The 14,382-nt window shown below is 38.2% G+C and overlaps 1 protein-coding gene across 1 annotated transcript; it reads right to left on the bottom strand.

Moving 5' to 3' along the window:
• Positions 1-1,404: 1,404 nt before the first annotated feature.
• Positions 1,405-14,031, bottom strand: LOC108902534 (inactive dipeptidyl peptidase 10-like; the record flags this gene model as incomplete). Its single annotated transcript, XM_018704444.1, has 7 exons — positions 13,913-14,031; positions 11,800-11,838; positions 9,517-9,624; positions 4,188-4,279; positions 3,981-4,028; positions 3,389-3,510; positions 1,405-1,449 (listed from the first exon to the last, which is right to left on the bottom strand). Coding segments are annotated over exons 1-7 (562 nt in total), but the record flags the coding sequence as incomplete, so codon positions are not given.
• Positions 14,032-14,382: the final 351 nt, after the last annotated feature.

The raw sequence follows: 14,382 nt of genomic DNA, 5'->3' as shown, positions 1-14,382 counted from the left end.
CGTTATTATTTAGGAAATAAATTTTGTTAACCTTTGTGGACCTCCAAACCTAAAAAGTCAAAGAATAAAAACTAAACAATAAAGTCCAAATGTTATAATCCCACTGTAAACCACTGGAACAAACCACAAAAAAAATGCAGGCCACTGAGCTGACCCTAATTAACTTTATCATCTTATGGGCCTGAAATATAACACATTCATTAAAGAGCAGTGGAGGTGCTGGTGTGGATTTTGCTACCTTTGGAAAGAGCCAGACTAGCTGTTTCTCCATGTTTCCAGCTGTGCTAAATTAAACTAGCCGGAGACAGCTTTATATTTACTTTACAGATATGTAAATGTAAAGTAAGTTCTCATCTAACTTTCAGTAAGAGAGCAAATAGCAGCAACAATCTTTGGCCACTTCTTCAGATGCTCCTCCAATCTCTTAATAGCATAAGGAACATGTATGATCAGATTGTCCTGTTTAAGGTGTGACACGCCGTGTTCCCACATCATCTGTTTCTCAATCAATCTCAAAGAGAGACAAAGAATTATACCTGTAGCATGCATCTAACTGTCACAGATGCTAGTTGAGTGAAGAGAATAACTGGAAGTCATGCCTGTAATTCACACCAGCCATCGTGGGACTAGGAATAAGGCAGATAAACAAGCACGAAGACCCTAAGACAACAGTGGCTTATTCAGAATGTTGCTGCAAGAGTTCCAACAGGAACTTAAATCTGAAATCTTTACACCGGCCTCAAGCCTCAGACCAAAACACACACTTGACATGCTTGAAAGGATATAAACCTAATTGGTCCCTTAGATGTTTAGGAGGCAGTCAGCTGGCGCAGCCGCACTGAGCTACGCTGCGCACAGATGGAACCAGCTTCCTGACAATGATGATAATGACTCAGTGATGGTCCCTACTGCCTCTCATTTTATTTCTTGTTTAATACTTATATTGATTGCGTTTTCCCCTCACTGTGTTGTTGAAATGTTGTTCTAATCCATTAATTTACCATATGCACATCACTTTGTTTTGCAACTCATGTGATGTGTCCAAGTTACAAATCAGTGTGACCAAAACAGTGACAACCTTAAAGAAAAAGGATATACTGTCATTTCATAAAGATAGGATGTATGAATAAATATAATAAATATACATAAGAAGTGATTATGTTGAATCTCTCATGATAAACTTGATTGTGCAAAGATTAAATTTGCTACTGCCAGCATGTTTTGCTGGACATTACAGTAAATGCAAAATAACAGAATGATTTTTCTCTTCCTGCTTATTATCTTGACCGGTGACTCTGCAGGAGAACAGATTTTTCTTGTTAAAAACTAGGCCACCCTGTAGACAGTGATTAAGATGGTCATCACATACCCCATCTTCCCCACAAGACTAAATAGAATCCTTACTTGAATTGTTGAGGCTGTGTAAGATCACAGTAGGTGCTCCAGGACCTAAAAGAAAGGAAAAAAAAAAGAAAGGCTTGTAAGTAATTCAAACTCTAGCTTGTTTTTGTATAATTCCAATCGAAGGATTTAAGTATATATGCTGTGTGCACATACATTTACCAATTAGCAAGTGAAATCTATGCTGTCGTTCAAATCAAAACAATGTGTGACAGATAGCTCCTCTACAGCAGTTAAACAAAAGTGAAGTGTAGGCTGCCACCTTGTTTCCTCAATTTTGCTTGTCACCTTCCCAAACATTCCTGTATCAATTAGGGGTTATAGATCACTCGCAATGCCTTCCTAATAGCTTCAGTTACAGATGAATCACTCCCTTGGTAGCTGCAGAACTGCTCGACAATCACATTCCTCCTGCTCAACTGTTTTTGCGCTAAAACACAAACTGCAGTTCTTACTTTCATCTTTTGTTGGATAGGTTGTATTAGCTTTGACCTTCACTTTCTTGTGTCACACAATGAAATGGTTTCATTATGTGCATGTACCTGCTTGAAAACACAAAATCAATTTGAAGAATTTCATGAGTGGAATTAAAAGGCTTGTGTAGACTCTTGATGAAAACAGGTGTCAGGACAAGCTTGTCAGGGTTACATGAACTTGGCCCTCAGAAGACAATAACCTCTCACCATTATTTTTATTGCTTTTGGGAAAGGGGATAGTATTATTGCCCGATAAATCACCTCGCCAAGGCCCCAAATGCTTCTGAGCATTAAGTGATCTCATCTGCTAAAAATAAATTGAAATCACAAACAATGTGAAAAGTTACCCTCTATTAAATAAGCTACCTAATAATGCTAAAACTAATCATACACAATAGAGTGTCTAATTGTTTTCATTTTATGCCTCTCATTTGGAACTGATGAGAGATAAATTTAACACTGAATAGATGGAGGGTGACAGATTATAATGGGCAAAGCCTGACATCTGCCAGATGATGTTTGCTTGGAAGAAAATGGCTGACTTAATTAGGAAAATCAAAAAAAAAAAAAAAACATCTCAGTTCCAAAGGGTGGATTTGAAACTGTTACCTGCTATTATCTGCAGCTGTCTTGTCATATAATTAAAAGTTGAGGTTATTTAAGCACAGTGCACTTCAATATGTTCAGATTAGCACATTGTATTATCTTAATGGATCTCATGAAGAAAACCTGAGTGACTTAGACTTTGTGTCACATAAGTGTCACAAATTTGGAATTCATATTCTTTTACTCCACAAACTGAGAGACAATACAATACAGTATGGTAAACAACTACAGTACAGTCATATTGGAATTACATTAGTCCAAATTAGAAAAGATGATTACTCAAAAGAGTTTTAAACCTTTCCCTTTACAGAGTTAGCAGTGCCCCATTATCACACAGGCTATTTCAAGGGCAGAAATCATATGAGAAATACTCCTTACTCTTCCTGTAAAATGTTAACATATTTCTAATGGCGGAATGAATAGGACATATTTGTCCATAAGTGATGTAGGCTGACTTGCTATCCCCTTGCATCATAAAAAGCTGCATATCACTCTGTTAGCTTGTTGGTTGTTAACAGCAAACAGAGCACAAACATGGGTTTGTGTCTCAAATGGGGGGGGGGGGGGACAAAACAAAAAAAACAACTTTTCTCAAACTTTACAAAAAGTAAGGTCTAATATATAAATTTTTACTCGGGTGAGGACAGTGTTTGTGGTGGCGGACCATTGTCTACCATTGTATGGCGGCTGGTCTCCCGCACTAAATTGTTATAGTTTTCTAAATCACACCAAATCAGCAAAATCCTTGAGCAATTCTATAAAAATCATTCTTATAATTATATCCTACCCTATTACTCCATTTCACTTGGAAATATGTCACATTATGGAAGCTGAAGACACCATTTGACTGGGAATTTAACAACAGATACTGGAAGAGCCTTAAAGTTGGACAGCAGATGGCCTACCTTTACAGTGGAGGATGATGTGCTGGTTTGTGGGGCTGATGTCAGCATCAAAATACAGGCAGTGAGCTTTATTTAGCTCGCATGTTAAACACCGTCGTGGGAACAGACCCACAGTTTTAACACTGAGGAGAGAAGAAAATAAATTATGGTAAAAAAAACAAAAACAAAAGTATGTTGTCACAGCCTGACACAGGTTAAAGCTATTTAATTTAATGTAACAATCAACATTGTAAAAAAAAAAAAAATTATCACTATGAAGTAAATATTGATTATACAGCATAATGGCTATAGCATGATTACACCACTATAGAATTAATTTCTGATAATCATTAACAAATAAACCATTATGTGTATACTGTATTTACTTTTAATAATGTGGTTGTTTTCATAAACAAACAGAACAGACATAATATGAATAGCAGTTTATTAAGAATGTTTTGTGAGGGATTTGCAAAGATGGTAAGATAAATTATGACAAATGTCAATAAGTAATTTAATTAAATTAAAATAGTATTTGACTGCATATTGGAAACACTGTAGCACAACAGCTGTCAACACTTATTGCTGTATAATAACTAAGTGCGAAAGAAACCTGAACAGTTGCCGTCTTCGTGGTGAACCTTCTGTGCTGAGAAAATAACTGTCAAAAGAACAGAAAAACAATCAGGCTAAACTGGCATGCTAAATTAAATAAATCAAACATCAACAAGACTTTGTTTTCTTAGTTAGAGTTTTAGATTTAATAGAAAATGTGCTGCACTTTATAAGAAATGTTGTGTCTTAAGCAGGTTGAACTTACAGGTTGTCAGTGTTCTCATCATAGGCAATGATCTTGGTCACCTCCCAGTTTCCTGATGTCAGATGGCGGACTTCATTCTGATCAGCTCTGAACTGAGAGAAACAAAAAAACATGAGGATGGATTGTTTATTACAATGTAAGTAAGCTCCATCAAATAAATCTCTTTTGCTCCTTTATGTGCAGGTCTCAGCTGTATGTTGTGTATTTGAGACAGTTTTTATCAACAACAGCATTGGTTATTTGATCAAAGGCTTAGGTCTATTTATGTATAATGACTTAAATTATGTGTACGGTTTCTGTATATTGTCAGAAGGTCTGGAAGGAGTAATAGAAGGGACCCAAGTGCAGACAGAAGGCAGGCAGATGCAGAAATAGACAACAGTCAGCTTGGGAAAACTGGCAGAAAAATTAACAGAAGAATAACAAAGTACACAGCTCACATCCTGACAAGCTAACAACACAGACAGGATATATCTTCTAAATATCTAAAAGTTGCATCTCTAGTGAGAGACTTATGCAGCCAAGAGTCCTGCTCATACCAACGCTCTCTGAGGAGCGAACGGACCTTGACACAGCACATGTTGGCTAACACTGCTTGCAGTACTGCCAGTCGTGGGAAGCACTGGAGGAGCTACTGTAACATAGTGTAACACTGTGTCTACAGAGGAGCAGCACATTAGCAGAGCTGCAGCAGCGGCTACAGTGCTCTGATGCTCTGTGTCTACATGGGGGGGTGTATAAATATGCTCTTGGTCAGGTTTATTGGTGTATAACATGAGTAAAATGCACGTTACTATGCAACCTGGACTGATGAAAATAGGAGCGTGAAATACATAGCTTATGCACTTTCTGTGTAGACACGCTGGTGGTGCTAACAGGTGGTCTCCCTGCGCTGCTAACTCTCTCCCTCTATGCCTCCCTCCACTTTCTCATTTAATTAGTTTCTGGTTCCTCCTCTGAGGTTGTCTGATGATGAAACAGAGCATTTTTATCAGGCTGCTAGCATAGCAAAGCAAGCATTGTTTGCTATAGTGACACAATTTACTTAAATAAACCTTGTTGCCCAGGCAAATTTGGTCCATAGAGAGTTGCTATGGCAATTGGGTGGGACTTGAATTGTTGCTATTATCTGTCAAAAGCAAAAGCATTGTACTGCACAAAAGTACTGTGACATTCATACACAGCCACAAAACCTGTAGGGCGCTCATGCTGAATGGATGGGTCAGCAATGGCTGTGACTAGGGATGTCACTCAGTGATGAATTATCAGTAAAAATTCAAGTGATTAAAAATATACTAACAAACAATGCAGAAGGCAGGGATGTGCAGTGTAACTGTCAGAAAATGTACTGTAGTTTGTTGTGGTATCTCGACATCTGTCTCATCTGAGCAGGTGTTACTAGCAGATGCACTGACATTAGGTACGATGAATAACACACAATCACTTCCATCACATAGATAAGGGATGCGTATGTAAAATCCATGTCGACTGTGGAGAGATTGGGGTAACCTGTTTCGTGTTTATTTGATAACATTACAAGTACATGTTGAAGGCTACAGCCTGTTTGACAAAGAAAAAAATGTATCGGACTTTGTTTTAGCTGTTAGATCCACTCACTTAGTGCTTAATTGGGAACAGCTGTATTTGTGAAATTATCCACTGCAGTGCGTAAATTCATGCAGATGATCGTTAGCGCCGGTCGGGCTGGGATTTTCAGAAAAGCATGTCAGAATGTCTGTGGAGATTCTCAGTCATCCAAGTCATGGTTATCCAATGTTGTATCAAAGGCAACTGGACTTCTGTTCTGAAGAACTGAACTACAGAAGTCTCTTGGATGAGCAAAACCTCTTCAGGTATCTACAACCAAGTCCAGTTGTCCTTGCTTTAACCCTTACATACTGTTCATATTTTATACCGTCACAGTAGTCCGAGTCAATTTTGACCTAGGCCAAAAATGACCTCATAATAAGTCCCTGAACCAAAATTTGAACTACAGATCTATTTAGAATGTATAAACAAACAAATAAACAAATCTGACAGCAATAAATGGAAGATTAATCCTTAAATAATGTTTCAGAGAGGTTAGGTTTTACAACACTCGTTTTTGGAGAAAAACATCCTCTATCACACAATATCAGGTCCTGTTTTACCCAAGACATGAAAACATAACAGCCATAATGATTTGAATATATATATTTTAAAAGTGAAAATGCCAAGAGCATTCTGGAACTGGCATGTATAAGCAGTACAACCGTCCAACACTATTCTCACTGCTATATTATTTAAAAAAAAGTCCTGATAACTACCATCTATAATTAGCAGTATTAACTCAACATTAATTAACACTTAGAACACAAAACATGAATAATTGCTTATTACAAACTAGTCTGTGCATTCCCAGGCTAGTTTGAGGTGTGAGGTTCTTCCTGGAGGAGCCTGGAAAGGCCCATGTGACTGCCTGCATGCAAAAGCAACACCACCTTCCCCTCACAGCAGCTTCAGCAGCACTGGCAAGGGCAGAGCAGTGATCTGAGCCTGGCCCTGATCAACAAGTTACAAAAAAAGCCAACATAAGGGGACAGAGGAGAAGGAAAACCAACTTTGCTCTGCAAAAAAAAGGACAAGTGAAACAAGGACATCTTGCTGCAAATGAGGTAAACACATGTGCAAGTCCCACACACATAAGGTTTCCTACCACTGCTTTGAATGCACAGACTAGTTTGCAATTATCATATCAAGATCAAGTGCCTCTTGCACGGTAAGTCTTGCTGCCATAACTTCAAGTCACTGAGGTTATGGCACTCAGGTAGCTTTATAATACATCTATGTTATAATCTTATGACCCCCCGCCCCACCAACCTCTCTTTTGAGCTCTGTTTTAATCTCAGTTAGCTCAGAACCTCTGCTCCTTATGTGCACCAATATGATCTTTGCTGTGACAGTGTCACGGGCCCCCTTGAACTCTCACAACTGTCCCATAAAAAATACACAAAGACATGGCATGTACAGTTTCACAGTTTCAAGATTCCCCAAAACCACCATCTTCCTTGATCTGACCCACACTGGTGTATCTAAAATCCATCTCAATAGATATGGGTCAAATTTGACCCAGAAGCCAGCCTCGATGTACAAAAATTTGTAGCACCTATACAACAATATAAAATTGTAAAAAAAAAATTTGGATATTGTGGATCACTTTAGGAAAAATTTGACAGGAACAGTATGTAAGGGTTAACTCTTCTTGGGCATGTCAGAATGTATAACATGTCAAACCATGAGGCAGATGGACAACAGCAGCAGAAGATTATGCTGGGTTCCACCCCTGTCAGCCAAGAACGGAAATCTAAGGTGATAGTGGGCACAGGCTCACCAAGACTAGACCACTGAAGACTTGAAACACGTACCCTGGTCTGACGAATCTTGAGTTCCAATGAGGCATGCAGATAGCAGGGTCAGAATTTGGTGTCAAGAGCATGAATCCATGGACCCAACTTACCTTGCGTTAATAGTCCAGGCTGGTGGTGGTGTAATTTTGTGGGGAATGTTTTCTTTAAATAATCTGTAACCCGCAATGCTAATTAGTTATGGTTTGAATAGCACAGCCCATCTGAGTATTGTTGCTGACAGAGTTCATCCCTTTAAGGCCAGTTTACCATCTTCTTATGGCTACTTGCAGTATGATAGTGTTCCATGTCGCAAAGCAAAAGTCGTCTCAAACTGGTTTCATGAACATGACAATGAGTTCAGTTATCCCAGTCACCAGATCTGAAGCCAATAGGACACCTTTGGGATGTGGTAGAACAGGAGATTGGCAGCACAAACGTGCAGCTGACATCTGAGTGTTTCCAATGTCTGGAATCCATGCCACGAAGAATTGAGGTTATTTTGAGGGAATTAGTATAAAGTACTCAGTGAGTGTGTGTACAACATGCTAAGTCTGATCTAATGTATGTTCTCCAATGAAGCTTGAACGCTGTGCTACATTGTTTGCAATGCTTAATACTTTGGATTTTGTCTGGCCAATCACTGAATAGTGTCAGGCACGAGCAGAAGCCCTACAATTTCAAACAAAGTCATTATTGTTTGTTCATTGTTCATTATCATGTTGTTTAACTTCTAAATTGAGTAACCCGGTGTCTAGTAAATATGTTTCTGAAATTAATAAACTAATATGTATTGATTTGGAACAGTCAGTGATTAAAATTGGTTTTATTTTCAAAAAAGACCACTATTTCATAAATGGTAAATGACGTAACTTACGATCATTTGTTAACCTGGCTGACTATCGAGGAAGCAAATTGCCCATGCCATCTCAGTCAGTGCTGTTTTTTTTTTTTTTTTTTTTTAAACCATGACCACAATCAACCGCTAACCACCAAGCCTCAGTAAGTAGTTCTTTTAACCAACCCAAACCTTAACCATAGAGATGACAGATCCAAAAAATCTCACATGAATAATTTCATTCATTTGGGTTTCATTCATTTCAGTCATTTGGGTGGTAGCACAATGCTTGCTGGTATATTATTATTTGCCTCATATGGCGTCTTTTAATTATAGACACATTTATCAGATCTGACAAATTCATTATATAGTACACAAGCTCAGCCAGTGATCTATTCAAAATCCAAAACTGATGCTGCATGTATTTTAATATTGGGGAAAGTTTCCCCATAAATGTAAGAAAATGTGCAAAAACAGCAAAGACACTATTCAAGGCTCAACAAACCTGCCTTCAACCATGAACTTAAGTCCAGCTTACAATTTGTGGATTTCTTTGTGTGCAGGTGGGAAGGTTTAATATATGTGTTGATGAGAACAAGCTCTATTTATTGGATTTTTATGTCTACATTGGGTGGGAGGAAAGTATTATAAATCAGGTGCCAGGAGTTTCTTGATTATGGCAACACTTCAATTACAGGTTCAACAACAGCATGACAAATAAATGGACTGTACTTATATAGCGCTTTTCTAGTCAAAGCACTTCACATTACAGATCACAATCACCCCATTCACACACACATTCATACAGCACTTGTTCTATTCAGTATCTTGCCCAAGGATACTTCGGCACGCGGACTGGAATCGAACCACCGACCTTCTTATTGGTGGGCGACTGCTCTACCTCCTGAGCCACAGCCGCTCCACAAATAAGGGCTGCTGTGAGTAATTTTCTCAATTTTTGGAAACTATTTGAGAGCATACACTTGACTGCACATTTAATAAAACAGCTCTATTAAAGCCATGGCAACACACAAGCAACCACATCCCTTGTGAATGACAAACGTGGCTGTACACTGTATCTACAGCAGGTTAGAAATTTGACTCTCACCTGTGTGGTGAACATGGCGATGTGATGAAACTCTCCACGTCCTCCTTGTTTGACCGGAACAGTCAGGAAGAACCTGTTGCCATCCTTGGAGAATACCGGCTCTTGGTTCTGCAAAAAGCAAAGACGAATCAACTTTATGTAGATGTAAACACAGGACAAAATTTACATTTTTCATGTCAGATATTTATTTGTTGTAAAAAAGTGTGAAGTATGACTGTAAGCATCCTGTTTTCAGTGGTTTCCATTACACAAAAGGTTGATGTCAACCACATTCAAACCACTTTTCCAGCCTGAAAGTGGTAATCTACCGTGGGTACTATTGATTAAAGTAACACTGAATGAGTGAACCCTTTTCTAGGAAGGGAAATGGTTAGATCTCGTGACCAGCAGAGAGAAAATAGCACCATATACTACTACCTGAAACTCGCAGGTACATAGGTAGGATTTAACAAAAAGATCCCATTAGTTGCATGATGGGAAATAGGCGCTTGACACATACACTGGATATTTCTGCATATATTTAGAGCAATCTGTTCCTTGTTAGAACCCAACTTTATTCAAGCGCGGTACTAGTTTGCTGTGGTGCCTCTTTAAGTACAGTATGCAAACGTTTGGGCACAACAAAGCAAAATTCATATTTTGTTGATATTGTGTGAGGTGAAAAACCCTTGCAGCAAGGAAACATTAAAAAAGAACCTTTCTTCAAATGTTAATGGAAAATTTTTTTCTACTTTGACCAAGTACAACATTAACACATGTGTTTTACACCCTATGCATTGATAGCAATAACCCAACAACGTAATACATAATAATGTAACTCTGATAGGGGTTACTTTGCTGCATGATGAGTTACTTCAGACACTTAAGATACATTTTGCTAATAATAAAAAAATAACAACATAAAAATGCTAATGTAAATTTATTGCATAATTAATAATCAAAACTAACATAGGCCTTTCTGGCTGCATACTGTATAATTTTAGTATGCAGCAATCTCTGGCAAAGTGTAAGAAACAAAGAAAATTAGATCTCATCAGATATTATAATCCTTGCCTAACAAGCACATATTCCTACTGTGTATTGAGGAAGTGCTTAACTGAATAGTTCACATTTACAGTTTAAAGTTGTGAAACCGAAACTGAATAAATATCCCACTCAGTAACTCCAACAAATTCTGGTTCAGATGGAGAGAGTTAACCCAGAGCCTTTGGCTTTTCCATTTAAAGTGCTGCAGATCTCTGAGGTCTTATGTGATGAGCCTTCTCTGCACTGACACAACCTCACAGACAGTAAAGCATCTTAGAGATTACCACTTTAACAAAGACAGGCAGCTTTGCAAGATTACGAAGTGGTTAAATTAGTCACGGCTACAAACAAACATATAGAGCTACAGGGCTATACTGTATGATCAAACCCTGCCAGGAACTTTCTCGCCTCTGCCTCGATCTTTGCTTCCAAACCCTCTGAGTAAATAAAACCTGCTAAAGCTAAGAGTAGACTGCTCTCTCTCACAAAAATAAATAATAATAATAATAATAATAATAATAAATAGAGCAAAAATGACTGTGTTTCATTCTGAACTCAGATAAATAATAGTTCTGATAATTATTTCACCACATTTGAATGGAACTGGTGGTATAGCATCCTCCTTTGGCCTTGCTAGCTTTTATTTGATAGCAGTCAGATAGTTATTGTATGTCCACGGCTCTCCTGACATCAACAAAGAGGCTGATGATTAAATAAGTAAACTGTACTGTGCAATCATGCTTTGCAGAAGTCCATCATGAGAAAAAAGGTTCCTTAAATATTCTTTTCACAGTGAAAACACCATGGGCTATAAAAAATTGAGTGAAAACACTGATCAATGTGAACGCTTCTTTGAAATTCAACCTGTTATTTACACCCAAATTATAATAATTACATATTCCCAGTATCTGTGAAAGAAGGCTCTGTTCTTTGTTTCTCAATCCAATAGGCTCCCTGGTTTCAGTGGCTGAAAATCATCTGCTGAAGGGAATGAGTCAAAGGGCCGACATGAGCCATTCTTGCTGCTGCTCAGCTTGCGTTTGCATCATCAGATGTTAGATTCCGGGGGTGAACAGAGCCTTCTTTCCAGATACAGAGAGTGCTGAGAAGTTTGTAAATACAAGATGAAAAATTGGTGAAACTGTCCTTTGTGTCACACAACTTGAAAGATATTGAGTATGAGATGACATTATGTAAAATTACAGCACTGAATCACGTGACTACAGACAATGACAAAGAGAATGCTGGGAACTTTACCTGCTTGGAAAGCCAGAGCTCAGAGCTTTCTTCATGTCTCTGAAAAATATGTCAGAACAAAATGTCAGACTGGTGTTAATTTACCAAATTCATCCTCTTATCTTTTACAGCCTCTCTTTTTTGCTACTGCTTTCTACTGCTACTTGGTGCACAGAGGTTTTAAAATTCTGAACAATAGGGCAGAATCATAGATGCAATATAATCAAATTCTTTTTCAAAATGAGTTTTCTTTTAATGTCTGCAATACATGCGGAAGGCAAGTGTTATATTTTTCATATTTTGTAAAACTTATTTTGGAACAACACTTCAGCGAATTGTTTTCCAGACAGAATCATCTGTCACATAATGGACCCCTTATTTTGCTGTTTATTTTAACACGCCACAGGGGACACAACTCCCGGTCTGAGCCCTCATTTCAAACCAATATGCATGAGCAGGAGCCAGAGTTTTGGCAGGGGATTCTGGACTCTGTGTCCAGGCCTGAGCTAAGCTGCCTCTTGGCTGGGTGGCATGTTTGTTCGTGCAAATCACACCAAATCGGGAACCACAGCACTGGAGAGCAGTCTGTTGAGTCCCACAGTTCAACTCCAGGGTTAACACTGCTCTGTGTCATCCAAAAACGGGCAGAATATGGAAGGATTTGACTCCAGCAGATGTGCTGCGATTTCACCAAAGTTTTCTGAGAGCCAAATAATTAGTAGTGAAACAGACAACAGTCAACGCCTGCAAGGTCAAACCCAAAAACCTAAAATCCTTCTCTGAATGTGAATTGTCATTCTGCTTGAAAATGCAGCTAATTAAGAATAACTATAACCTTCACTGCTGGTCCAAGTATGTTGTTCTATAGTAAGTATCCAAACCGTTCAGGGGTTTGAACAAATGAATTTATTTCTAGTTGTATTCAAAGTGCTTTAATACCAGAGCTGACTAGCACCACACTGCAATATGAAAAAAACATATTTACATAACTAACACATGGATAATGAATTGGAGTGAATGCTGATTTTTCAAAAAAAAAAACTAAAAAATTAGTGTCAATTTCAAGTGGTCAGATTATTGTAAATTTTATTGTAAAATCTGATTATTGTAAACTGTATATGTGCAATATGAGAATAGGAAGCTTAACAGGTGTAGCAGTGCTAACTGAGGGAGGTGGGGCTTAGCAAACAGTCAATTCAAATCAATAGTTACTGAGAGGGGTGGAGGGTGGAGTCTCCAAGCTAGCAAGACACAGCTCCACTCTGGCAGCATATGGCAGAGACTGCGTAGAAAGAAAGCACTATAACCATATGACACAGTGTGCTGTCCAATCATTTCACTGAAACTCCTATAGATTCTGATTTGTGAAATATTCTTATATCCATCATGGCTTACATGAAATGAAGTCATTTTTAGATGTCTTATGTCACCTCGTACACATTTCCTTGGATTTGTACATTATGTGCTTGGTATTTTTGAATAAACTTTTACATCTCGACTGGAATTTTAAAAGCTTCCGAGCCTGTGCAATGCAGATGATGCTTGTCTGCATAAGTGCTGAGAAGGTTAATGAGTGGCTCACAAAAGTACTCAAGGTGTGGGTGCTTTTCTGTCTAACATGACAAATACGTGCTGTTATTTTTGCCATTCTTAATTAGCTCTTCTTCAATTCACAACAACAGAGCAGACAGAAACCACCTGGATGGAAAATGATGTAGAATAACTGGTGCCAATGAAAAGGTTAAAAAAAATAAGCAAACATTGCAACAAACATTGGACAAAAGCACCACCTTGTAACTCAGGCTTCATCATATATGAACCTTGCAAAAAGCAGTCCATTAATATTTATCAAGCTCTATAGAAGTGAACAATGTGAAGTGTTATGTTGCATCGCACAAATAAGGAACAATTTCCTTTTTCCAGGCATTTAGTGAGCCAGCAATAAATACCCAGAGTAGATTTTTCAATGAAAAAAACACAAACGAGATGAAATGATTTTTAAATTTTTCAGCTCTTTTACAATCCAAGGACACACTTATCCTTCTCTCTTACGCACGCAAATACACACACACACACACACACACACACACACACACACACACACACACACACACGTATTCACACGGGCACACACCGTGACGCAGGCTCCAGTGGTGGTGTCACACACAGTTAGGATGGAGATGTTCTGGGCCCGGTTCAACCACCTGACAGATGTTTTGGTCTTGCTGATCCACTTCACCATGGTGACATAATGTTCTCTGTGAAAAACATTAGAATTACACTAGTTATTTCATGTTATCTAATTATCTGTGAGATTATGCATTGTTATTGTAGAGGCCTGGGAGATCCAGATAAATCTACTAAATATTTTAAAAAGTAAGTTTTTAAGATAAAAAAACACAAAAAGGGAAGATTACATATTGAACAGATGTGATGTGGTGGTTGTTATCATGAAAGGCTTATGTTTCCACAGCACACCATTTCCATTTGTGTGCCAAGAATTTAAATGAGCAGTTAGAAGTACTGGGCTTGGTTGTGTACATATAAAACTAATGATAATTAAAGTGAATAGAAACATTTTTCGCAATCGGAAGCTCAACCTGA

This window comes from Lates calcarifer, unplaced genomic scaffold, assembly GCF_001640805.2.
Source record: "Lates calcarifer isolate ASB-BC8 unplaced genomic scaffold, TLL_Latcal_v3 _unitig_482_quiver_1996, whole genome shotgun sequence".
Lineage (NCBI taxonomy): Eukaryota > Metazoa > Chordata > Actinopteri > Centropomidae > Lates > Lates calcarifer.
The sequence above is the reverse complement of the archived record's forward strand: the minus strand, read 5'-3'. Positions and strand labels throughout refer to the sequence as shown.